Genomic DNA, 27,567 nt, shown 5'->3' on the forward strand with positions numbered 1-27,567 from the left:
ATCCATCCATCCATCCATCCATCCATCCATCCATCCATCCATCCATCTATCCATCTATCCATCCATCCATCTATCCAGCCAGCCAGCCAGCCAGCCATCTCTCTACCTGCCTATCCATCTACCCATCTATCTAAATATCTGTCATTTATCTAAATATCCATCTATTCATTATCTATCTATGCATTCATCTGTCTAAACATCCATCTATATATACATCCATCCAAACATCCATCTATCCCTCTATCTCCCCATCCATCCATCCATCCATCCATCCATCCATCCATCCATCCATCCAAACATCCATATATCTCTCTATCTCTTCATCCATCCATTCATCCATCCATCTAAATATCTTTCACCTTGAGCTAATTTCTACCTCTGCCTCATGTATCTCAAGACATAGTGAAAAGGGAACTAGCATATTTTAATTTGTTGGATTCTGGCAGAGAATTAGGAGTTCTGGGTTCTAGAATTGAGCCAATCCCTTCCTTTCTTTGGACTTTGGTTCCTTCTCTGAGAAATGCAAAAGTTGCATTTGATTCATATGATCTATATAATCTATAAGACCCAATCCAGCTGTACTAGGCTGTGGCTCTGTGAATAAATGGGCATGTGAACCCCATAAACTCTGAAGATTCCTATTCCAACTCCTACTCTCACCAGTGAGTTTCAGGTCCCCTCTCTCAGAGTTCCACGCATGCCGACAAGGAGCCAGAGGTGACTCTAATGCCATTGTCTTGAGCCCTCCTCGAGGCACTTCTCTCCAAGATTATGAGCTGAGAATCATCTTTGCCTGGCAGTCTCGATTGGAATTTGGAGAAGTTATTCACTAGGGTGGTATAGTAAGAGTGGTTGGTACAAAACCTGTCCCCAAGTTTGTGACTGGCTTTCCCACAAACACATGGAGTCCTGCGGAAAGTAGCCTTCAGCTTGGAGAGCTCACATGGCCAAGGATTGATTCACAATGTTTGGCGGCTAGAAGTCCTTTTCTCCTCTTCATGGGGTGCTCAAGAAGTTTCTCTTATGCATCATGTAGTTTCTTTACTGAACACGTCATAAAGTTATGAGTCCACTTACAGTCTGTCCTTGGCTCCCAATGTAGACCCTGCTATTAGCCGATATAGTGATGCTTCTAGGACACCATTGGAAAGATGGGACATCCAAACCTTTCTGGGCCCTTTGATTCTTTTGAAGTCCTATTCTGGTCAGGGGTGGGGAGAGGGAAGGAGAACTGACCAAGGCCAAAACCAAGACCTGTCCTCCTCCCCTCTTCCTCAAGATGGTTCCTATTCAGGGGAAAGCCACGCTCACTCCAACCTCTGGGATAACTCTGCTTCTAAATTAGTTTGACAATTTTTAGATGATTCCTGGACTCTGACCATGTTTCCTTGACTTCTGTAAATCCTCCTTCCTAGTGTAATATCATTTCAGTACCATCAAGTACTTTTCACAATTAGTTTAAAGCCTGTAATCTGGAGTGATTGCTTAGGCATTTTATCACTTAATTTAAATGGCATGTTGTTTAGTTGTTTTGGTCTTGTCTGACTCTTTGTGACCCCATTTGGGGTTTTCTTGGCAAAGATACTGGAGTGGTTTGCCATTTCGTTTTCCAGCTCATTTTACAGAGGAGGAAACTGAGGCAAAACAGATTAAGTGACTTGCCCAGGGTCACACAGCTTGTATGTATCCAAGGTTGGATTTGAATTCAGGTCTTCCAGTGCTCTATCCATTGCTCCACCTTGCTGTCCCTAAATGTCATAGGGTAATTTAATTGAGTCAGTCAGTCAGACCCACCCTTACAGGTACAAGCACAATAATGGCAGAGACCTTCCAGTCAACTTAACTGGAGATGAGCTGTGTGCCATGATCTTTCAGGTTTTTCATTTTCTCCTATTTTATCTGATCACATTCCTATAATTTTCACTATACTATGAATTAAAAGAGTTCCAACTTTGAAAAGCAAAAAACCTAGGTAAAATCCTACCTTTGACCAGTTATGCGACCTCTGCTTTTGATGCTTATCATGGTGGCCACTATCTTTAAGGAGTTGTCTAAGTGACTTGGTTACGAGCATGTCTCCTTTACTTTGACTTTGGCCTCCTGCTTTGTGCTGCTTTGAAAGTGGGATTTTGTAAGAGCGCGAGCTCACTGAGGGCAGGGACTGTTTTGTTTTGATCTCTGTAGCTGCAGCATGTAGTACAGAGCCTGCCACATAGCAAAGGCTTAATGAATGTCAGTTTGGAAAGGAAATGAATTTCATCCCACGGACAGTAATCCCTGTTTACCTGACTTGGAATTGTGACACAAGGTTATCAATTATACCTTCTAATCCTAAAATAGTTCCACAGTTAAAGATAATAGTCAGTGATGGGCACGATTTGGAGACCTGACCCTTTGGAGATATTATTTCTTCTGATGGCTGTCCCAAGAATTTGTGAATGAGTGATACCTAGCACTGACCAGAAGCCAACAGAATGAGGTTAACACTCTAAAGACTGACCTAAGCAACTTTGCTCACCATATGGTAGAGAGCCATTGGCTATTAGACCTGGAAGACATCTTAGAGTTCACCTGTATTACCCTCTCCTCATTTTATCAGTGTGAAAAGTGGATCCCCAGAAACACTGAATCAGTTGTTTGAGGGTCACATATCTGGTAAATGATAATGGAAAACTGGAAACTCACCTGGTGAGTGATTGAGCCAAGACGAAGATTTTCTGAATTTAGCAGGTGCTCATCCTTTTTCAAACCTCATTTTCCCATTCATTTTCTCATATTTCTCAGAGATGCTCCATTTGTCTGTCATCATCTATGTTTTCCCTGCAGATTCCAAGACTGGTGAAGATTGTTGAGGAAAGTTCCCCTTACTTCAAAGTCATCAGCCCCAATGATATTTGTAATAAAGTAGCCCCAGGGGTGCCCTCTACATTCCGGATCCTCTTCACTCCGGAAGAGAACAAGGTAACCTATGCCAATTGTCCAAGAAACTGGTACCTTTGTGATTGGGTCATTCCTACTGGTGGAATGGAAAGGGAAAATAGTAGCTAACATTTATAGAGTGCTTTATGGTTTGCAAAATGCTTTACATCTATTCTCATCTTTGGTCTTTACAACAATCCTGTGACCTGGATTCTGTTATTATCTACATTTTGCAAGGAAGGAAACCAAGGCCCACAGATATTAGGTGACTTGGCTATGGTCACATAGCTAATACATTTTTTGAGGCAGGATTTGATCTTAGATCTTCCTGACTCCAAGTCCAGCATGGTATCTGCTGTGTACCCCAACTGCCTTTAAAGTAAAAGCAATGTAAAGTGTTAAACACTATTTTTCTTTTTCTTTTCTTTTCTTTTGCTTTTTGGAAGGCAATTGGAGTTAAGTGACTTGCCCAAGGTCACACGTCTCATTTTTTGTGTTAAGTGTCTGAGGCAGGATTTGAACTCAGGTCCTTCTGACTCCAAGGCTGGTGTTCTATTCACTGTGCCACCTAGCCACCCCAAGTAAACACCATTTTTCTAAGAAAGTTTTGAAAACCCCATTTTGTGTGTTTATCTGTGTTTCCCCCTACCTCAGAAAATTTTGATTTCTAAGTTAATTTTTTTATTTCAAAAATATATTTAAATACAGGGAAATTTAGGTGAGCCTATCCATCTAGTAATAAAAAAATCAGAGAGGGGGAGATACTTTTTGATTTATAAATATTAAATGTAAATAAAAATGAAATAATTATTAAACACACTGGAAAACACACCTTGACTTTTAATTCATTCTCTTCTGAAATCAGCATCTTCAAGGTATTATAAAGCAACCATCACCTCCTTTTCTTCTGATGAGGGGACACCTTTTTTTGGTGCAGGGTTAGGTTTCAAGTAGTCTTTAAATGATTAAAAGGAAGGTTCTCAGAGCCCTGGCGGGGGTATGTGTAGCCAGCAACGTGGACTGAGTTACAGAGGCAGAGAACCCTGTGCAGAGGGTTTGCCTGGAAAAGGCAGCGGGATTTAAACAAGAAACAGAGGGCGAGGAGGGAGGCCGTCTCATATGGAGACGAAGCTATAAGAGATGTGACATCTGCATTGGGGACAAGAAGGAACAAAGTTTCTGGAGGCAGCTAGGAGGTACCACAGTGCTTGGTGTGCTGGACCTGGAGTTAGCAAGCTCTGAATTCAGATCTGCCCTCACATGCATACTAGCCGTGAGAATCTGGGGGAGATACTTTACCTCTGCCTGCCTCAGTTTCTTCAACTGTAAAATGAGGATAATTGAGAGACTCAATTGAGATAAAGTTTGGAAGTGCTTTTAGCACTGCCTTTTCATTCTGCCTTCCCCCTGGTAGTTTCAGTACAAGGGCAATATCTTGGTCTGAGAGCAAAGAATCGTAGATTTAGAATTTGAGATATGGAAAGGAAAAGGAGGTGGTCAATGGACATCTTCCCAGCTTTCCCCTTCTGCAACTCTTTAAGAATACAGAAAGAGTATGCATTGACCTGTTGTCTTTGTTCAAAGTCTGTTGTCCTGGAGAGCAAGCAGGAAAGGAGCATCTTTTTTTGGGGGGGTAGGGGTGCTGGGCACTTAGCATAGTCATGAGTGCTTATAAAATTAATAACCAGAGTACTAACAATACCATCCATCCCCCAATATTCCTTGATATTTTGTAGTTGTATATTTTTTCCCCCATCGGTCTAGACCTGTAATTCTAAATAAAAGACTTCAATGCCAAGATAGAGGAACACAGCTACATAAGTAGCGTTTAGTTATATTTTAAAAACAAAATAGTCATTCTTTTCTCTAAGGCATTGTATATGAGATCTGTCTTTGAAATGATGGGCTTGGGACATGGTTAGGTATTCAAAATTATTTACTGCATGTTCCTAAAGGGAAGTAATTATGGGTTTTGTAGCTTGTAAGTCAGAGTGCTGAATCGAAGCAGTGAGATCTTCTTCCATCATCTCTTGTGACGAAGAAAACATGCCTTCTGTTGGACAAGCACATTCCCCTCATGCAGGATTAAGAACCCTCTAGAGAACTTTTTCTACATAATTACATAGTAAATAAATAGCTGAAATGCATCTTAGCTATATTGGCACTGACTTCATGAATATGAAAAGTTAATATTTCCACTGGGGCCCATTTCCAATGAGTAACTCTAGATGTTGCTTTGTTCACATGGTTCTGTTTTATGGTTCTTTGTGGGAATTATGGACATTTTTATTCCATCATACAATTCTTTGTGCCCATATAGGGATACTGGGGAACTCTTGATTTTAAAATAAACTAATTGAAAATTTCATGTATTATTAATCCTTTCAGGTTTTTAAAAGGTACTGAAGGCTGTAAAGTTCCATTTCTAGGATATGAATAGTCATGGGGAGAGGTGCCAGGGGAAATTTAACAGGTTTTCCTCGTTTGGGGCAAATTATAAAACCTCAGCCTCATGGGGACACTGGTATTTTATGTGAAAATGAATGCCTTGGTCCAAATTTATAATTTGCAGGGTGCATTTTCAATGAGGATGGACTTTCTGTGTTGTCTTTTCTTTTTCATGTTGACACCTTAAGGCCTAATTCCTACCCTTTTAATAATAAAGGTTTGCTCAAATAAACATTTATTAGGATCCTACTTGAAGGCACTCTGCCAGGTGCTGGAAATACAAAGACAAAAAAAATAAAAACAATAATAATAATGTTGCATTTGTACATAAAGAAAATACTGTTGACTGACCATGAGAAAAAAATTCACTTTGAATGATTATTTTCCAGTAGTGATGAGGGATCAGTGTAGCAAGGTTACTCTGGCCACCATCCCAGGGAGGAGCACACTCCATCTCCCCCTTGGGATTCTGGGGCACTGGGAGCACCTGTTGGGTTTTTTTTCACATACTACTGTTGCCTTAAGCCCGCCAAGCTTTGCTGCCTCCCTCCCTAGATGCCATTGACTAACAATCCAGGTCTATTTAGCCACTAGCATCGAATAGCTTTTACAAGGGGGTGTTTACTTTAAAGATATATTGATGACAAAAATGCGAACACTTTTCTCCGTGAATGTGTGTGTGTGTGTGTGTGTGTGTGTATGTAGGGTTACCCTCTAAACACAGTTCATATAGAACATTGGTCCTACCAAGTTCATGGCATAACTACCATGTGAGAATCATTTTAGCTGCTAATGGGAAGGGTCCTGAAGGTCTCTCACTCCACGCTCCTCTGGGCACTGACTGATGCCAAACCGATCATCAAATCCAGATTCTGGAACGCTGGGACACCTGGGTGCCCTCCTGGCCTTTGGAGACTCATAGGCTTTAATCCCTTTGCCTAGAATGGAAAAGGACAAATATGGAGGCTCATTTCATGGAAGCACTTTTCACAGGGTCAACTAACCCCAGAGGAGAGAAGGTCTCTGTCTCTGTCTCTCCATCTCTGTCTGTGTTACTGCCTATCTGTCTGTCTCACTAAATGAAAGGAACCACCAGGGTCTTGATGACTCAAGAATAATCACAAAAGCCAGGCTGATGCTGACTTTGGCCTTTCAAAGGTATCCCCTCTCAAAAAAAAATGATATTCCTACCTGCACATGGCCCACAGATTGGAACCAGTTATGTAATATCTACCAAAGCACCACACTCTCTTCTGTCCCATGTCTTTATGGTTCTCCCAGAAGCAGTATCCTCAACTTCCCTCTGTAAGGAGATGCTGCTCTAAGTACTCCATGGAGGCCCCAGACCCCTGTTAAAATAGGATCATAGATTAGATCTGGAAGATCTGCTCAACCCACTCCCAACCCATTTTATACTTAAGGAAACTGAGACCCAGAGAAGTGCCAGAGCCTCACACGGGAAGGGGGGGGTGTGTGTGTGAGAGGCTGATAGAGTTTTGTAGATATGTATATTCATGTTTTCTTGCTCAGTCCCTCTTGTAATGAACTCTACATTTGGGAAATGGCTGACCAAAGGGGAAGGTGCAGTTTTAAGCTACAGAACAGAGGATAACAGAGAGCTACCATTTGGTCCTCATTTATTTTTAGGAAAAATAAAAGTAAAGCATTTTCAAAAAGTGTCACTTTCTCTCCAAATGCCAAAACTAGTGGAAATGTATATATTTTTCCTTTATCCCCTGCTGATCTTTGCTCACCCCCATCCTCATTTACCCACCCCACATCTGGAGGATGAGTTATGTAAATTGCAGCATGCCACAACTTAATAAGCCAGTCCCCTTTCAATTGGATTTTCTACACCCACATTATATTAGGATGTCCAAGATGATAATACAATTTACAATTTTTTCTGTCATCTACTAATTCAGCTTCATGGGGATTTAAATTGTCCACAATGTTAAATACTCAGATAACAGGTGCAATACATTCACATGGCCTTTTCTTGTCTCTTCTTTCAAAGATTAGTTTGAAGATTATATGTAGTGTTATTAATTTGATAATCCTTGTGCAAATATAAATGTGATAGTTAATATTCAAACTACATAGCATAAATCAGGAACCTTTTTTTAAAAGCAAAGTACAAAGTCCTCTTTAAATTTGTATTTTTCATATGAATGATTAATGAAAAAATGTTTTGCTTTCATAGTAAATTAAGTTTCCCCAAATCATAAAAAACATATCATGGTAAGACTGAGTCTAGGATTTAAGATTCCTGTTGAAGCTTCTTTCTTTTCCTTTAAAAAAATTATCATTTAATTTTGTTTTGACATAGGACATTTATTGACAATGTCCATTCCCTGGAGAGAATTGAAGTTTAATCCTTTTCTCCATTCTCTGGACAAATATTGGGCTTCATCTAGGTAGCATTTGAAATTAGACACTTCTGGAATCATGGAATGTCAGGCTTGAAAGGACCTCAAAGATCATCTAATCCAACCCTATCTTTAATCCCTCTCTTTTTCTGATTTCTTCTCTACCCTGCCTTTTCTTAAACATTCTTGACTGGACTCTACCATATCCTCAAAGTGCTGTCATGTCCGTTTCCTCCCTTTCCCTGCTAAACTGTTAGAGCTGTCCATATTTGCTGCCTCCACTGCCTTACCACACACTCATCCCTTAATACCTTGCAGTCTGGCTTCTTTCCCAACCACTCTGCTGAAATGGTTGTCTTGAAGGTTACCCGTTATCTCTTAATTGTTAAATCTGAGAGCCTTCTCTTAAACCTCGCCATATCCTCCAAGAGACTTGGTTTCCATGACGCTGCTCTCTCCTACTTACTATAGATGTTTTTAACCTTTCACCCACCATGGCAATTTGGTGGTCTATAGACCCCCTCTCAGAATAATGTTTTTAAATAATTGAATGAAATGCTAAATCACAGTTAGAAGCTGGTGAAAATAGAGATGTCACTTTTTTCCCATTCAAGCATATTGACCACCTGCACCCCCACTTGAAATTCCCTAAGCTTGGTTGTCCCCCTAAGGCTCTGTCCTGAGCTCTCTGTTCTTCTCTCTTCTCTCTCTTTATGGTCATGTTGGCTATCATCAAATCAGTTATCCCCTTTATGCATAAGAATCCCTAAACTATATATCCAGCTTTACTATTTATCCTGAATTCCAATCACCAGTCCAATATTGTATCTATTGGACATATTTCCGGTTTCCTACCCTTTCCTTGTGCAGCCTGCTGCACGTGGGCCGCCTCACGGAAAGGTGTGAATAATAATAAATGTGGGCCAGGCGGAAAATGCAAGCAAGTTGCAAGCAAATTCATTTATTCTTCTGAGGGTCAGGAATTATATAGGCAAAGCATACATTGTTTTATGGTCACTCCCATTTACCAATACCGTAAGTGAGTATGTGACTCCTAGCATGGTGGTCAAAATTCAGAAGGGTGATCTGAATTCCATGGATAAACACAAATAAAAGCAAGATCTTAAACAAGGAATGCACAAGGAATCAGATGGTGAGCCAACAATCAATTGAGCCCGAAGAGAAAGAACAGACCAAGAGCAAAACTCTGGCCTGGATTTTCTTAAATGGATTCTCCTAGCACTGGCCCTTGACATCCTCCCATATCTCTTCTAGCCATCTCTGAAATCTATTCTTCATCCTCATTTCAACTCACAGTCTCTCTACCTTTCCTTTCCTCCTAGTCTGTTCTGGCTTCATTGTCCTCCCTCCATAGTCTTAAGTCTTAAATGGTTCACCTATGTACTATTTTCTGCCCTTGGATCTCTTGTCCCTCTTCTCTACCTTGTCTTGGTGCTGCTAATGTCTTGCCAGAAGTAAACCCTGGGTTCTCCTCACAATCCACTTTCACTCTTGCTACTTAAGTGCAGCTGACTGCCGCTGGAGAAAGTCACACATTGGGGCATTAGACAAGGTTATCCAACACAACTGGGTCCTCACTGTTGCCTGGCAACCCTATTATCCTTCCATGATTGACAATAATAATACACCCCCCCCCCCGGCTGTTTCAAACTTGGACTTAAACTTCTTATTTTCAAGCCTCCTACAGCTCCCTTCACCTTCTCAGAGAGAACCTAGCCTTCTGTCCTACTGAGAAAGTTAAGGCCACCTGAAATGAGCTCCCTCTTCTCCCCGCCTTTTTATGCAAAAACCTCTCCATATCCTATGCTATTGTCACTTCCTCGCTTGTTCATTGAACGATGGGTTTGGAAGCTTTCTTCCCATTCTTATCTCTTCCACAAGCTTGCCTCTTTTAAAATCATTCCCTTTCTCTCATTCTCAGTCTCACCTTATCTACTTGCTTCTTTCTTGAGGCTTACAAACACATTGAGGTCTCCCCTATCTGAAAATCCCCCACAAAACCCTGACCTTTCCCTTTGACCCTTGCCATCTCTTCAGGCTATTATCCTTATAATCACCTCCCTTTCATATATATTTACTTGGCTCCACCTCACTATTCTCTATTCTGTCCCATTTTTTTTTTTTTGCTTTTTGGAGGGCAATTGGGGTTAAGTGACTTGCCCAAGGTCACATGGCTAGTTTTTGTGTTAAGTGTCTGAGGCAGGATTTGAACTCAGGTCCTCCTGACTCCAGGGCCAGTGCTCTATTCAACACTCATTTCTTAACTATTAAATTCTCTGATCCTTTCTCTTTTCTCATCCTTTCTGACCTCTGAAGCATTTGACACTGTGAGCTAACCCTTCTTTCTAGATACCTTCTCCTTTGGCTTCCATGTTGTCTCTTTCTCCTAGCATCTATCTGTGCTGCTCTTACGTATGGATGCCCCTCAAGACTGTTATGGGCCTTCTCTTCTCTCTCCTTACATGACAATGTTCTCTCATACTTTCTTGTGTCATGGACCTCCCTGGCAGTTTATGGATCCCTTCTCAGAATAAAGTTTTTAAATAATTGAAGAAAATGCTAAGTTTCAGTTAGAGGTTAGTGAGTCTTTTGAATAGTATCAGTTCCCATGGGTTAAATGATCTCGATTTGAATGATGACCTAAATCTATATGTCCCACTCTAATCTTTCCCCTGAACTATCTGCCAAGCATCTCCACCTAAATGCCCCATCAGCATTTCAAATTCAACTTGTCAAAAATGGAACTTAACTAAAATTGCACCCTTTACAACTAACTATCTCTTAATTTCTGAATCTGATGGCCCCTTCTCTGTCCTTATCCTACTTGACCTCTCTGTATTCAAAGTTATAATTATATAAAATATGGTAATGGGTTCCAGCCCAATGGAAATGTATAATTAGAATTCAAATAATGCAACCACTTTGAGGGATTTATTATTTTCCCTAAACACAACCCAGTACACATCCCAGTTGTGTTTACCATTTTCTGCTCCTGAGTAGTCTCTCTTTTTTTTTTTTTTGTGACACTGCTCTCTCCTGGCTTTCTTCCTACCTGTTTGACAATTTCTTCTCAATCTTCTTTGCCATCTCATCACCCATGTTCTTCCATCTATTAACTGTGACTGTCCTCTAAGGCTCTGTCTTGTGACCCCCTTCTTTTGTTTCTCTACATTAGACCCTCTCTCAATGATGCCATCAATTCTTATGGGTTCAGTAATCATCTCTTCATAGCTGACTCTCTCCTGAGTTCCACCCCTGAAACACCAGTTGGACATCTGGTAGGCATTTCAAACTCAGCACATTCAACACTGAATTTATCATCTTTTCTGCAAAATTGACTCCCTCTGAATTTCCTTGTTTCTGTAGAGAATCCCACTCTTCTCTACAGGTACTGAATTTTGCAACTAAGGAGTCCTGTTCAATCCTTTTCTCTCCCTCTTTCCCCATGTCCAACCAGTTGCCAAGTGTTATTGACTCCTCCACAGCATCTGTCCCATTTACACACCCAGAACCCTAGTTTAGACCCTCATCTCCATCCATATATGCCCCCCCCAGGTATAGATTCTTGTCACCTCCCATCTGCACGAGTGGTAGCCTTTGGGTTGGATCTCCCTGCCCCACCTCCAGTTCCCAAAATGATTTTCCTCAAAGTCCAGTTCTGACCATGTCACCCCTACTCACTAAACTCCAGTGTCTCCCTATTTATTATCTCTAGGATCACAAAGAAAGTGCTCTGTTTGCCATTTAAAGCCCCTCCCAACCAGACCTCTTCCTCCCTTTCCTGCTTTACTCCCTTTCACAATCCAGCAACACTCTACTGAATAAACCAGACTTTTTTTCATCCCAAACCTTGCATGAGGGTGGTGTATGGTACAGATAGCATATGGTATATAGACAGTAGGCTGGCTTTGGAACTAGGGAGGCACAAATTCTAATTCTGCCCCCACCACATGGCAGATGCATAACCTAGGTAAGTCATTTTATTTCTTAATACTCTAGGCAAGATAAGTTACACTATGAGAGGCTAACCTGCACTGGTAAAGCGTGTTCCTTCCAATATCTTGGAGTTCCCTATACCAATTAAATCACAGATTTATCCCTACTATAGACTGAAGGAAGTTGCTGTGAGTCTCAGTTAGTTATAGGATCTGGAAGGTACCTTGGAGACTTCCACATCTGTCCCCCACCCTAACTGTTGCAGATGTAGAAACAGAGGCCCAGAGAAGCTGAGTGACCTGTTTAGGGTCACACGGCCAGTAAGTGGCAGAGGCAAGCCCAGTGCTCAACACCTGTGCCATCAGCAGGATCATGTGTTCTGGCAGATGTTAACCAGGGACAGGCAGGGGAGGTGCAAACCTGGATTGCCCTTGTCTTTGCTGGCCATAGACGATTGAGTTAACAACAGCTGGTTGGATGCCTTATCCTACTTGTACTTTTAAACAATGGCATTTGGCCATGTTCTTCTCCCCTTCCTTTATGCACCAGCCTGGGATCAAACCTGTGATTCTGCTGCACGACTCAGGTTGACTGAGTTTTCACACCTACTCTCTGCTAATGTTGGCTTTCACTTGATAAAAACCCTGTGGGCCCCAAGGAGAGACCGAAATTACACCTGAGAGCACTGTTATATAAGACAAGGCTGTCAATTGTTGTAATTCTTGTTATCAGCTCTTATAATAAATGGAGGGAAGAAGAGAACTAAATAATTAAATACTTGGGCTATTTGATTACCTGACTCTCTGAATGCACTGAAATAAAATTCATTGACTGGAGTATTTGCTTGGCTTGCAAACTAGACAATCTTCCCTGAATTAATGATAAACCAAGTAGAATAATATATAATGTCATATTACATAACCTCATTTAATCACATTAAATACATAAACTCAGAGACTGGAGCACATTTCAAAAATGACTGTTTAAGAACCTTTCCTCAGAGTTCTTTCATTTATGGATGTGTGGATTGATTTTGATGAAAGACTTTATCAGATCAAAACTCAATCTTTTTTTTTTCATCCCAAATCTTAAAAAAGTTTGACAGAACTTACTGATGGATTTTTATTCAGGTCTTCAGCTGCTTTCTGGTATCTGTGTACATGTGCTACATGACCTTAACCTGATGGATTCAGCAGTTCCTTTTGTTCATTTCCCACCAAATCTTCAGTGACCACTTTGCAAATACATTATAAGAACCATCAGTTAATATTTTTGCAACCACAGTATTCTGGGCACTGTATAGATTATGCAAAATAATTTTTGAAAAATGGTGCACTTCAATTTTAGTATAATATAGTAAAAATACTTTAAAAATTAGGAAGGCTTTGAGTACAGTCTCAGCAACAAAGTATGTCTACTGTCCAGAGAATGCTAGGTTAAATGTGAAGAAATGTTCACCAGGAAGATGTTGGCCACTGGGTGATGTATTCTTTGGGCATAGTGACCTGAGAAACAGATACAAAATGTAATCCATAGTCCAACACTTGACTGATTGAAATCGACCTTCTTCAAAAGCTAGGGATTGGAATAAAAAAAAAAAGATATTGGCACAATCTGACTAATCTGCTGGTTTAGGTCATTTAATCTGCTGGGCTCTCCAGGGGTCAGACATAGGCAGTGAATTCTGGGTTTCTTTTGAACTTGACATTACCTTGAGAGAACAGACTAAACCTAGGGGCTATTGTAGACATGCTGGGAGCCTAGATCCTCAAACAGGAATATTTAATAATGTCCTAGAGGCAATAGTCAGGAATACCTGTTGAGAAAAAAAGTGAATAATAGCCAGTCAGTGAGTGAGGCTAGGTTTGGTTTGCTGGATTTGATGTCTGACTTTTTAGGGAAAGAGAAAATGGAAGGAGAGCCCTGGAGAGGAGATTGAGCATCAGGGTAATATAGGAACAGATTTGAGATGCAGCTTTTCCACCCAGCAGACTCCCTGGCTCACTTGTATAAGATGCTAATGGGGCGGGGGGCAGGGGAGAGAGAAGGTTGGGGTTGGCAGCGATGCAAAGTAGCCTTTGAAGAGTTGTTTCCTTATTGTTCTCAAGGGGCTAAAATTTAGGGATGGCCAGGTGGCTCAGCAAGTAAGACCACCGGCTCCAGTGTCAGGATGACCTGGGGATCAAATCTGGGCTCAGATACTTAGCACTACACCTAGAAATAACTGGCTATGTAACCTTGAGCAAGTTACTTAACCCTGATCGCCTTAAAAAAAAGGGGGGGGGGAGGCTAAAATTTGTGAAATTAGATTGTCGATATAGTATTTTAGTTATAACACCAAGCAAGTCTTTAAAATTAGTTTACCGAAGAGAGCAAACATCCTTACCTACCCTAGATGAACTAATTGTGTAATTTTTTTTATTCTATTAAGATGCTGGAAATTGGAAAGCTTATTACTTTTATTTCATTTTTTAATCTCTCTGAAAAATGTATTTTCCAGGGGGATGAAAGTAGATTTTATTATGTTTAGCCCTGGTTCAATGTTGCCTCTGGACTGTTTAGTCTGGGAACAACAGGAGATTTGTTTCTCGTGGGCACTATATGAATCTTGTGTCCTCTTTGTATCTCTGTGATAGTGTCTTGTACACAAAAGATGGGGAATGGAGCAATCATTTATTAAGCAACTGCTGTGTGCCAGGCACAGGGCTAAGTTCTTTACAAATATCTCATTTGATTCTCACAACAACCCTGCAAGGTGGGTGCTGTTATTATCCTCATTTTTACAGTCAAGAAAGTCAAGGCAGAGAGAGGTCAAATAACTTGCTGTAAAGGCAAGCAAAGTAGAATTTTTTTTTGCTGTTTTTCTGGATTGAGTTTTAGCTAATCAAGTGCCTTTGAGCCTCCCCTCTGATTGTGTCAAAAGTCTTTGATTGGAAGCAGTATACATTGTATTGTCCTTAATAGACCTACCAAGTCTGAAGGTCTTCCTGCCCCTTAATAGGCCAAATGTAATCTCTTTGGAGCCCATATGGGAGGAGTTTGCCTAAAGGGTGGAACAGCAAGGGTGGAGTAGGAAGGAACAGAGCAGAGCAAAGCATGAGCGGAGCTGGGAGGGAGCAGAGCTGAGAGAGAGAATGTTGGTGATATTGGTGCTCTGTCTGTTCTGTGTTGATTTCTCAGACAGAAGCCACGTCTGTTGTTCTGTGTTGATTTCTCAGACAGAAGTCTTGTCTGTTGTTCTGTATTGGTTTCTCAGACAGAAAGTGAATTGAGATGATAGCACTGGTAATGTTTGTAAATATTGTTGTAGCCCTGTTAAGCTTTGTTTTCCTAGAAACAGAAACTGTGAAGAGCTTAGAGTGGAGTAGTCCCTGTGAGCTGAGATATGTATGGAACAGGAGAAGAGATCTGCCTATGTGTGAATCCAGGCAAGAGTTGGGAGCAGGTCAAGTCAGCCCATGGAGAAGGAGCCCTGGGGTTTGTAAGCCAGCCTGAATCAAGATGAAAGAGGACTTTACTTTGGATACTCTGTATTGACTGATGAGATTTGTAACTTACTGTGACTTAGGGATAGATGATGTTTGTACTTTCTGCTACCCCTTAAGGATAATTGGCTTGAGAATGATTGGAAACCAGCCTCAAGTTAACATGAAAGAGGGCTTTACTTGGACACTCTATTGACTGAGGAGATTGTGGCTTATTGTGACCTAGGGGTTGATGGTTTTTGTATTTTGTTTTTTTGCTACCCCTTAAAGATGATAATAAGATATACTGAATGATATATTTTTTTAAGACTATGTGGCCACCTTAGTAATAAGTTATGTTATGTTGTCATGAATGTTATGCTTTAGTTTATTGCTGAATAAATAGAGACTTCATTATACTATGCGATTAGAACCTTGAAGTTATTTACAGTAGCAGTCCACTTGCCTGGGGTCACACAGCTAGTAAGTGTCTGAGCTAGATTTGAACTCAGGTCTTCCTGACTGGAGGTACAACACCCTATATACTGCATTACCTAGCAGCCAGGTGTAAGCATAAGAATTTACTTAATAAGTGTTTAATTGAATTAATATGACACTTAAAAAAATCTTGGGACTGAATTAGCAATTTACTTTAGAAAAGTAGACATTGATTTTTTACAACCCAAATCATTAATTTTACATAAAAATTTTTTTTCAATGAGCAAAAATCTATTTTCTTTCTTCTTCCTCCCCATTCCCCCCACAATTGGGGAAAAACAAAACCCCACAGTGAAAAAAAAGCCCCTCTAACAAGTGTGTATGGTCAAATAAAACAAATTCCTGCATTAGCTATGTCCCCTAAAATCTGTACCTCATTGGGCATTTTGAGTTCATTCCCCCTGTGCCAGGAGGTGGGCGGGAGGCTTTACCATGTATCCCCTGGAATCATAGTTGGCTGTTGCATTGATCAAGACTCTTAAGTCTTTCAAAGTTGTTTGTCTTCACAATATTCCTGTTGTATAAATGCAAAATGTTAATTTTGAAGGGAAAACTTCTATCTCATCAAAAAATCAAGGCAAGTCTCATTTATTGTAGTGAAGCAATTTTTAGTGGGGTAGCTAGGTGGTGCAGTGAATAGAGCATTAGCCCTAAAGTCAAGAAGACTCATATTCCTGAGTTCAAATCTGGCCTCACATATTTCCTAACTGTGTGACTCTGGGCAAGTCATTAAACCCTGTTTGCCCCAGTTTCATCATCTGTAAAATGAGCTGGAGAAGGAAGTGGCAAACCACTCCAGTATCTTTGCCAATAAAACCCCAAAATAGTACCATGGAGAATCAGACACAACTGAACTGAATTTTTAGTGGCAAGTCAGCTAGCATTTATTAAGTGCCTGCTATTTGCCAGACCCTGTGGTAATAAGCACCTCAGAAGGAGAAGGTGGAATTTACACAGAAAGTCCCTGAACTATTGCTGTAGAGTGTTTTCCTTTTTCTGGGCTCTGCACCTCAAGGACTTGGCTGGGCTTCAGAGGTAAGCTATGAAGATGATTAAAGCATTAGAAAATGAGACCTTTGAGGAAAGACCTTGGAATTATTTAGCGTGGAGAAAGAACTCAACAATGACTTGATGGTTTTTAAGGACATGGAGAGTTATTGCTCTGAGGAGTATTACCAGCTTTTTTTCACCCACCCCCACCCAACCCTCACCCTCTTGGACAGAATAAGAGGAAATAGACTTCACTTGATGCTTGAGTGTAGCATTAGATGTGAAGACAAATGAGTCAGCTAATCAACAAAGATTCCTTATGCCCTTAGCTGGTTGTTGACCCTATGCTCAGCACAGACTATTCAAAGAAAAAGGTCAAACTGGCCCTGCCCTGAAGGAGCCTACAGTCTAATGGGAGAGCCAACGCATGTAAATCAGTGCACACCAGCAAAGTACTGATTGGATGAAAGGTAGTCATAGAGCAGGGAAAAAATATAAATAAGAAGTAAAAATAGTTAAATTTGAAATGGGTTGGGTAATGCTTCTGATGGGCAGCTAGGTGGATCAGTGAATAGCATGCCAGGCCTGGAGTCAGCAAGACTCATCTTCCAGAGCTCAAATCCAGCCTCAGGTTAGGTGACCCTGGGAAAGTCCCTTCACCCTGTTTGTCTCAGTTTTGTTATCTGTAAAATGAGCTGGAGAAGGAAATGGCAAACCTCTCCATTATCTTTGCCAAGAAAATCCCAAATGGGGTCACAGAGAGTCAGACACACCGAAAAATAACTGAGCAGCAACGACAAAGTCTCTAAAAGTAGGGTTAAGATCTTTGGTATGGTTTAGGCATAAGTCTATTAAACATGTCTGGTTTATAATTGATCTTATAATTAATGTCACTATAGAAGAGGGCTCAGGAACCTTTCTGTTGTTGTTGTTGAGGACCATTGACTCTCAGGGAAAAAAAGTTAATCAGGAAATGTCTCTTAAGTGCTTGCTGCAGGCCAGCCATTGTGCTAAGTGCTGGGGATACAAAAAGAGGCAAGTACCACAGATATAAGCATAATTTAAGCTAAATGATTTTTTAAGAAGAGAAAACAATACTTATAAAAGTCATATGACTTTAAAAAGTTTTATTGAAGCCTATAATTTTTTATCACAGTCATTCCCAGGCCTTACCCCTCAAATGGCACCAAGTCAGGTAAGTCTAATAGTCAGTGTGGCACAGGGATCATCTCGGATGGTGCTTGTTGCGAATGTTCCACACCTATAGCCTCCTACTTTTGCACTGCAAGGAAAGGCTTCCATGTCCCTCCTGCTGGTCCATGACTGGCCAGTGACTCAGCATTCAGCTTGATTTTAGTGGGACCCCCCCCCCCTTTTAATTAAGGCTGATTTTTTGGTTTTTTTGATTTCAATTCTGTGTCTTACATTCAACCGTCATCATTTGCTCAGCCATTTCAGTGGGCACATACTGAGTTTCTATGTTTTGTTGCCACAAAAGTGCTGCTGTGGCTATTTTGTCATATTAAAACTTCCCATCTTCTTTCTTTCTTTGACCTCTTTGGGGGCGTGAAACAACTTTGTCTTTTTTTCACATGCTTACATATGGTTTTTCTAAATTACCTTTGAAATGAAGATAAACCGATCAACAAACAAGAAGCATAAATATTTCTGTGATAAATATAACAACAGAAATTCAAAACCCGACTTTTACTTCTCTGCTGTGATTGGTTTTGGAAGAGGGTCCTGAGAGGTGGAGAAAAAGGGAAAGAAATGAAGGCGAATAAGAGACAGGATCCAAGACGGAAAAGCTACTCTGCATTTTTGTAACTCGAGGCATAATGTTGATATCTCCACAGACCACATGCCAATAAACAAAGGGATAAATCTATGCCAGAGGCCAGAGTTTTCCAATCCCTACTATGGGTTGTATGGGTTCTATGAAATCATCTACCCCTTAATGCCATTGCTCCCTTAATGCCTCTCAGGTGGCTTTGTGGATAGTGATGGGCCTGGAATCAGGAATACCTGAATTCAGATCTGGCCTCAGACACTTACTAACTGTGTGACCCTGGGCAACTTCAGCTTGTTTGCCTCAGTTCCTCATCTGCAAAATGGGCTGGAGAAGGAAATGGCAAACCATCCCAGTATCTCTGCCAAGAATGGGGTCACAAAGAGTCAGACAGGACTAAAAAGTATGCTTCCTACTAGAATGAGTTTTCAGTGACTTAGAAATACCTCATACCAGTAATATACATGAAAAGGGAGGATTTGGGGAAAACCTAAAATGAAGAAAACCAAACCTGAGTTAGATGCTGTTTTTCCTGATAGGGTGATATCAAGACTTCAAACCTACTCATTACCAGGTGTAGGGTCCTTTATTTTCCTTGGCAGTCTTTTTTATTATTGTGGTGTTCTCCTATTTTGGTCTTGTTTTGTAACACTGGGGAGAGAGGAGTGCTGGACTTGGGGTCAGGAAGACCTGAATTCAAATCCCACCTAAGATGTTTGCTAGTGTGTGGCCTGGGACAATCCACTTTAGCCTCTCTCAGCCTGTTTCCTCATTTGTGAAATGCGCATAATAATAACATCTACCTCCGAAGGGTTTTGTGAGAATCAAATGAGGTGTAAAGTATTTTGCAAACCTTTAATCCCTATATGAAGTTAGCAGTTTTATTATATTCCATGTTGTTCAGTTGTTTTCGGTCACATTTGAGTCTTGGTGAACTCATTTGGGGTTTTCTTGGCAGAGATTCTGGAGTAGTTTTGCCATTTCCTTCTCCAGCTGGTTTGACAGATGAGGAGACTGAGGCAAACAGGGTTAAGTGAACCACCCAGGATCACAAAGCTAGTAAGTGTCTGAGAAGCTGGATCTGAACTCAGGAAAAGGAGTCTTCCTGATGTCAGGCCCGGTGCTGTATGCACTATGGCACCACCAAGCTGATGAATCTGTCTAGCGCCATCTCAGTCATGTTGAATGGGAAATGCACGGGAACAAAAGGTCATCTCTTTGATTTGAGTGGCTATTCTCCTTAACAAAACCTGCAGTTCAGATACTACCCTGCATCGAGCAGGTGCCATGTTAGAATTGGTTAGATAAAGCAGATTCTGCTAAGTTGTTCTATGAAATGCATAATTAAAGACCAGGTTTTCCCCCTCCTGCCGTGACTCGGGGCTTGATGAGTCCTCTTTTTCCTTGCAGGATTATTCCCACGTGTTGACCTGTGTTACCGAAAGAGAAAAGTTCATCGTGCCCATTAAGGCTCGAGGTGCTCGGGCCATTCTGGATTTTCCTGATGAGCTGAACTTTGGCATTTGTCCTGTCAAACACAGCACCCAGAAGATTCTGCTGGTACGGAATATTGGCAACAGGGAGGCCGTGTTCCACATCAAGATTAGGAGGTAGGCATTCCTTGGCCCTGGCTGTGATTGATTACAGTTCCATGCCGAGATGCAGTCAGCAGCCCTAGTCTGCAAGCCGAGCAATACATATTGAATTGCTTCCTTACAAATTTTAATTAGCCATTTCTCCCAGCCTCATCAAGTAGGGCAGAATGAATAATCTCTCTCTCCTTTCTCTCTGTCTCTCTTTCTCTTTCTCTCTCTCTGTTTCTGTCTATGTCTCTCCTCTGTCCCTCTCTGTCTCTGTCTCTTTCTGTCTCTTTTTTTCCTTCTTTCTCTATCTCTGTCTCTTTCTTTTCTCTGTCTCTCTTGTCTCTGTCTCTCTGCATCTTTGTCTCTCTGTCTCTCTTTTCTCTCTGTCTCTCTGTGTATCTTTGTCTCTCTCTTTCTCTCTCTGTCTCTCTTTTTCTTTCTGTCTCACTGTCTGTCTCTTTCCTTCTCTCTCTCTTTGTCTTTCTCTTTCTCTCTTTCCTCTCTCTCTTTCTCTCTCTCGGTCTCTCACTCTGTCTCTTTCCTTCTCTCTCTCTCACTCTGTCTCTTTCCTTCTCTCTCTCTCTCTCTCTCTCTTTGTATCTTTGTCTCTCTCTGTCTCTCTTTCCTCTCTCTCTCTGTCCCTCTATCTTTCTGTCTCTTTTTCTCTGTCTGTCTGTCTCTCTTTCTCCCTTCAGAGGGAACTAAGGTCACTCCGCATGCTATTCAGAAAACTAGGATGACAGTTCAAAGACCCGTGCCTTCCGTGCATTCTTTGTCCATTTAATTGTACTGTCTCTGCCTCACTGGTGGGCTTGACTTATGTTCTTAAAAAGTAAGAGCTTAATGTTTGAAGGCAGATGGGCCCTTTGAGATTACCCAAGAGCTAGACTTGATGTAGCATTTTAAAGTTTACAAAGTGATTCACATGTGTTAACTCATTGGCTTCCAGTGCAAATCCTTCATTTTTCAGAGGAGGAAACTGAGGCAGACAGCAGTGGCTGCCCAGTCATCTAGGGAGCAGCAGAAGTGGGATTTTCTCTACCCTGCCTCTGTGTGGATACTTCGTTCCCCAAATGGTGGCTAATCTGGCACAGAAGACCTGATCCAGAAAGACCTAGGTTCCATTCCTGCCTTAGACAATTCCTAGCCCTGTGACTCTGAGCAAGTCACTTAACCTTGGTCTCAATCTCCTCATCTTTGAAGTGGGGATAGTAACAGCACCTACTTTCCAGGAGTATTGTGAGGATTCTATGAGATAATATATTTGTAAAGCACTTTGCAAACCTTAGAAGCCCTAGTTGCCATCATCACCACCATCACCATCATCACCATCAACATCATCATCATCATGTTGCTGTTGTTGTTGCCTTCTTCCCAGGTCTTCAGATTCAAAATCCAATACTGATCTTGACCCATCATTATATAACATGGTCTTAAGCGTTTTAATTGTTAAAAATAAAACCGATCAGCCTTATATTTGCTAAAAATGTGCCATGAGAGGCAGGCTCTATGTTAGATACAGTGGGGGAGCTAGCACATTGGTGACATGGGCCTTCTCCTTAGGGAGTCTGCCTTGTAGTTGTGTTATCTTGCAGCCGAAGGCCCTGTGAGTGCTGGAGTAGCAGGGAGATGGAGCCTGGTGCAGGAGTTTAGCTTCAGGACAAAAAGCCCTTAATGGTGAAGGTGGGCCTGGAGGGTGGGGAGGGTTGGGAGAGCTAGAAAGGCCAGGGGAAGGTGTTGCAGGCAGGGTGACCACTGGTGTGGACGTGAAGAACTGGGGCTGCCATCCTCTTTCCTCTCTATCTAGCAATCCAAGGTTGCTTTCTTGGGGGCAGGGGGAAGACAAAGGGATGCTCTGCCATGGCTGCCTATGCCTCTTATAAACAGAGAAGCCACTACTCCCTGTGGTAGCCGCCACACGGACTCTAGGTTTCAGACCATCACGATTCATCATTTGGTTGGAGGTGGGAGGCTGAGACACAGGAGGCTCTTGGCCTTGTTTTCTGGCCATGCTCCTTCCAGTCTTGGAAGCCATTCTGTGCTTCAGGAAGCTCCGTTAGCCTCAGATTTGTTCTCTCAGAGCTCGTGGAGGAGCCTTTCTTCTTCCCTCTAGGAATCAGTGTCTGTTGGTCACGTTCCAAGTGATGTGGACATGAACCTGCTGCCCCCTGGGGAGAGGGACAAAGTGGTCCTCAAGCTAAATGTGGAGCAGTGCTGCACTCCCTCTTCAGCCTTTTCAACTTCATATTTAACTGTGAAGGTGTCAGTCTGTCAGCAAGCTTTTATCAGGTGACTGTTGTGTACCAGGATGAAGAGAATTCTGGGCGACACGAAGTTCCTCGTCAATGCCAAGTTCTCTTCCTGGAGAAAGGAGAAGGCTTGTGTTTGATAACATCAGCTTTTTGGATCTGGACTTCTGGACCTTGCCTATTTGGTCTTCCCCCACTGTCACTGAGGGCGTGTTGTTTGGACTCCATGGGTGTTTATTCCATCATTATCAGAGTGAGGTGGGTTGACTAGACAGCCTCTTGAGAGCTATGAGCCCAGGAGTTATTCAGACCATTCAGGTGAAACAGGAGGGGAATATTGAGATCTAACAGTAGCAGAATGCCTCCAAAAACCCTCGAGTAGCATTCTATGTTTGGAGGAACTTGAGGAATTGACTCAGCTGCCCCAAGTGCAAAACTCTCTGTGGATGGAGTCCTGTACCTTCATCATAAGTCTGGAGAACTATGTAGTTTCCTAGGGGAGCATGGGGCTTATTGAAAACTGAGTAATCTCTCTGTTGGCCTCAAGCACCTTTTCTTTTCTAGGAGAATCTCAACTACAAGGTAATGCTGTGAATCTGGAGGACTTGGTATTCATTCTGGTGGGTCTCACCAGAGAGGAAAGGAGAGATGTCTTATGGACCCTTGTGAATGCTTCACACTTGTTTTGTATTCTTCTTTAGGGGTGAAATAAAGGCTGTCCTGTATTCAGTTTAGATTGTTACCTTGAGTACCAAGGGAGCTTTTTTAGAGTCTTAGATACAACCAAGTTCCGAGGTTCTCAAAGAACCCTTGGGTGGAGTCATAAGCTGAAGGATAATGATTTGTGGGAGGCACTCCAGGATTGAACCCAGACCAGGAAAACCCAGAGCTGTTGTTCTGGCTACATAACTTCCCAAAGGAACATCAGCTCCCCATTTCCCCCACCCCCCAGGGTCAGCTGGGTTATAGTATCAGACCTAGGTCTTCAGACACCAACACCAAGATGCTTTTGGTTATTCCTGGTGAGCTAGGAAAGAATGATGACAGAAATGATTGGTTCACCATGAGTTAGGGAAGACGTATCCTCTTCCATTACTTAAAATAAATGTGGTGAACCACAAACCACAGACTTCTAAAGATTTGCCTTCATCTGGAATATTTCTCCATGAGAAACAAGTTCACAATGAGTTTGGAAAAGAAGTATGGGCAATATGCCTAAGCTGGAATAATTAATAAGCCAAATCTTCAGGAAACCAGAAGTAAAACTGAGTAAAGTTCCATGCATAGATACATCCGAAACATTGTTTCATAGATTTAATAGTTAGGTTACCAAGAAGGTCAGTCTAAGATTATTCTCTCTCTCTCTCTCTCTCTCTCTCTCTCTCTCTCTCTCTCTCTCTCATAAACCTTTAGTTTAGACACCAGTCAACAGCCATTATTTTAAGGGTTTACTATGTGCTAGATTCTGTACTAAGCTCTAGGGATATGAATATAACCCCTCTGGCAAGGGGTTGGGATTTATAGTTTTTGCCAGTTTAGGAAGAATGGAAACTAACTCAAGATGAGGCCTCAGGTGGGAGGACAAAGGTTTTTCACCTCTGGGGTGGAAGAGCTTAGAACTCTAGAGGAGCAAGGAAAGGTGGCCATCATCCTATGGCTGCAGCCTGTGTGTGTGTCTGCCTCATCTACAGATCATGAGCGATGACTTCTGAATGGACAAAGAAAGAGCCTATGGCTGCTTGTTGGGTTTTTTTTTTTTTATCTCAGGCACTGGCTATTCTTGAAGTGGCAAAGTTCATTCACGAGGAACCTGATCCCTTTTCTGCCCCTGCCTTCTTCTTAGTTGTAGTTCTAAGAATTCTTTGAATTTAAAGATTTAATATTATTCAAAAGATTTAATATTATCAATATATCATTGGCACATTATTATATGTTAATAATATTGTGCTAATATCACCAAATATTAATATTACTTATAAGATTTAATATTATTTAAAAGATTTTATTATTTAATATTATTAATATATCATTGATACATTATTATGTAGTAATAATATTGTGATAATATTACTAATATTAATATTACTTAAAAGATTTAATGTTATTTCTCATAAACATTTGTGGTACACCCTGTCTTTATATTATTCAGTGACCCTTTGTTTGTGGGAGAAGGGCATGGTGGGAGCCAAATAAGAGAAGGACCGTTCTTAGGTGCAAGGTCCATTGCTAGACAGTTTTACTCTAACTGGGGAGTGAACATGAGCCATTCATAACTATCCTTCCAAGGACATAATGCCTACCCAGGCAGGCCACCTTTTACAAATTTGCCCCCTAGACTGGAGCCCAAGGGTAATTGAGTTAGACAAAGAAAGACTAAGCCACTGTCCCTGCCTTTAAGAAGCTCAGAGTCCAGTGGAGGAGATGACCTGCTAACATAACTATGGATGTACAAGATGTGATTTCAGAGGGAACAGCAGAGAGAGGGCAGGTCAGGTACAGCTTTACATGCCAAATGGTGTTGTCTGTATTTGATCTTACAGGGGAATGGGAGTTACTGCAGTTTATATTGTGTGTGTGTGTGTCATCAGACTTATGCTCTAGGAAAGTCATTTTGGTGATTTTGTGGAAGAAACGATTGGAGTAGGGAGGGTGGGGTAGATCAATTAGAAGCCTATTGCAATTGTTCTGATGGGAAGTGATGGGGGCATAAGTGAGTGGATAGTTATTTGAATGGAGTGAATGAAGGCATGAGCTGTGTTGAGGAGAGAGCAATGCCAAGACCTGGCAGCTGATCATTTATGTAAGTAAGTGACAGGGACACTAACCCTGGGAGTGTGGAGAACAGTGGGACTCTCAGTAGGGAAAGGGGAATCTGGAAGAGGGGAAGGCTTGGGAGAGAATGATCTCTGTTTTAGACATGTGAGTTTGAGATGCCCGTGGGATATCCAATTTGAAATGTCCAGTACAATAAAGGATGTCCAATACAATGTAAGTAGTGTCCAAAGCAGTTATCAATAAAGGACTGTAGTTCAGAAGGGAGATCAGATATATCAAACTAAGAGTCATCTGCATAGAGAAGGTAAATAAACCCATGGGTGCTACTGGGGCCATGGAGTAAGAGAATGCTGAGGGAGGATGAAAGAAGAGCTTATGATGCACATCCTATGGCGTACCCCTCCGCTAAGCGCTGGGGATACAGAAGCACACAGCCCATGCCAGGAAGGAGCTTACATGAGGTGGTCAGTTCATTGGGAGTGGGGATTGTTTCATTCTCTGTACTCTCCAATGTTCTAGCAGAGTGCTTGGAATGTGCTAAGTGTTTAATAAATATTCGATTGGTTGATTGGTTATATTGGGGGAGACCCCACATGTGGGTGAGAGATGACCAGGGAGGGGGTACTTTTATACTTAAAGTTGTAGGGATAGTGAGTATACTTAGGGGAATATATTGACATACCCCATCTAGAACAAATGGGAGAGCTGATAGGATAATCATTTCACAACTGGAAAGAGAGTGATGGGGAGCAAAGGGCACATTCCAGACAGCAATGTGGTGCAGGAGATGTCTGGAGAATAGAGAATGAAGTGAAACAGTGGGCTAGGAGAGGCAGTCGCCAGTTCTGACAGCCTGGCCTCAGGATGGAAGTTCAAGCGATGGAGAAGGCCCCGATGGAGCCTTGGGATCACTGGATAGTTTGAGGAAATGACATGGGTGGAGAGCCAGCAGAGGAGGCTGAGAAGGAGCTATCAGAGAGGAGGAGAACCAAGAGAGAGCAGAGTCATGAAAACCCAGAAAGGGATCAAGTTCCAGGACAAGGAGAGAGGTTAGCAGTGTCATACACCATAGGGAGGTCAAGAAGGGTGAGGTTTGGGAAAAGCCATTAAGATCTGTCAGTTAAGAGATCCTTGGAGCTATGAGACCGGAAGTCAGTTTGAAGAGGGTTTAGAAGAAAGTGGGAGGAGAGAACGTGGAAGCAAACATATAGATTTTGGCTGAGAAAGGGAGAAGAGATATAGGGCAACAGCAGGTTTTTTTTAAGGGTGATGAAGACTTGAGTGTGTTTATAGGTAGCAGGGAAGGAACAAGTAGGTAGGGAGAGGTTGAAGATAAGTGAGAGTAGTGATGATAGAAGGGCCAGTCTGCTGGAGATGAGAGGGGGTAGGATCACGAATTCATAGAGAAGAGTTGGCAAGAATGAGACTAGACTGAAGGAGAAGAGTGGTGGATGATGCCAAGGGACTGTGATTTCAGGAGAGGGTCAGAAGAGGGAGCTCATGGCTAATGACCTCGATTTTCTTGGTAGAGTAAGAGGAGGACATGCTGTGGGAATCTTGAGGAGGGAAGAGAAGGTTTCAATAAAGAATTAACTAGAATTGCCTTGCTTTAGTGAGGGTCCAAGCTGAGATTAGAATAACAAGTTTGCAGTGGGTCCATAAAAAAAGAGAAATACTGAATACATGACTTATAAACTCTGATACTTATAAAGTAGTAAACAAAGCAAATTTTATGGTTAGGTCTGTACAATTTGATTGAAGACTTAATAATGACATCTTAAATAATGAGGTAGTCAAATAGCAAATCATCAAAACACTAGCCGTGTGAAGAAACATGGAAATGTTAAGACAACATAGCAAGATTTCTGGGACTTGGCTAAAAACATTCCACAGAAAATTTATATCTCTGAGGAATTGTCAAGAAGCATATTTTTATTATTTAAATAATTTGGTTCATGATTGTCTTCGTTACTTGATTTCTATTTTTTTAGCAGAGTTTCCTAAGGCAGGTTACTGGTATGCTCTTTGGATTCTTGTTCATTCATTCATTTGCCTTTTGGAGGGCAATTCAGGGTTAAGTAACTTGACCAAGGTTACACCGCTAGTTTTTTGTGTGGGTGTTAAGTGTCTGAGGCTGGAACCGAACTTGGGTCCTCCTGATCTCTGGGGCCGGAGCTTTACTCACTGAGCCACCTAGCCGCCCAGGATTCTTTTTTATTTAGTCTTATGCTTGGGTTAAAGCAAAGATCTGGGTTCAGGAATTTATAGGAAAGAGATTCTTGAGAAGCTGGTACAAAGAATAGTTTTATTATCATGCAATTATTATGCAAGCAGGAAAAAAGCAAGCTAAGATCCATGGAGCAACTTGTTAAAGGTGGAATAAGTATCAAGCATTAGAAGGAAAATTTGAACCCAGGTCCTCTGACTATGGAGCCAGTGTTCTTTGTCTATCTATCCTAACAGAATCTAAACCAGCCCACATAGTTAACCAATAGGAATGCCTCTTTTAAAAAAAATATAATCTAA

General features: G+C 41.5%; 1 protein-coding gene across 1 annotated transcript in view; it reads left to right on the plus strand.

The window, feature by feature from the left end:
• The window catches only part of HYDIN (HYDIN axonemal central pair apparatus protein), a 421,862-nt gene that overhangs the window by 16,239 nt on the left and 378,056 nt on the right, over window positions 1-27,567 (plus strand). The window contains exons 3-4 of the mRNA XM_069087496.1: window positions 2,827-2,961; window positions 19,845-20,044. Of these exons, the coding sequence (XP_068943597.1) occupies window positions 2,827-2,961; window positions 19,845-20,044 (335 nt within the window). The remainder of the gene's footprint in view (window positions 1-2,826; window positions 2,962-19,844; window positions 20,045-27,567) is intronic.

This window comes from Petaurus breviceps, unplaced genomic scaffold, assembly GCF_028583685.1.
Source record: "Petaurus breviceps papuanus isolate PSGF00001 unplaced genomic scaffold, PetGlider_PUasm1.0 182, whole genome shotgun sequence".
NCBI lineage: Eukaryota > Metazoa > Chordata > Mammalia > Diprotodontia > Petauridae > Petaurus > Petaurus breviceps.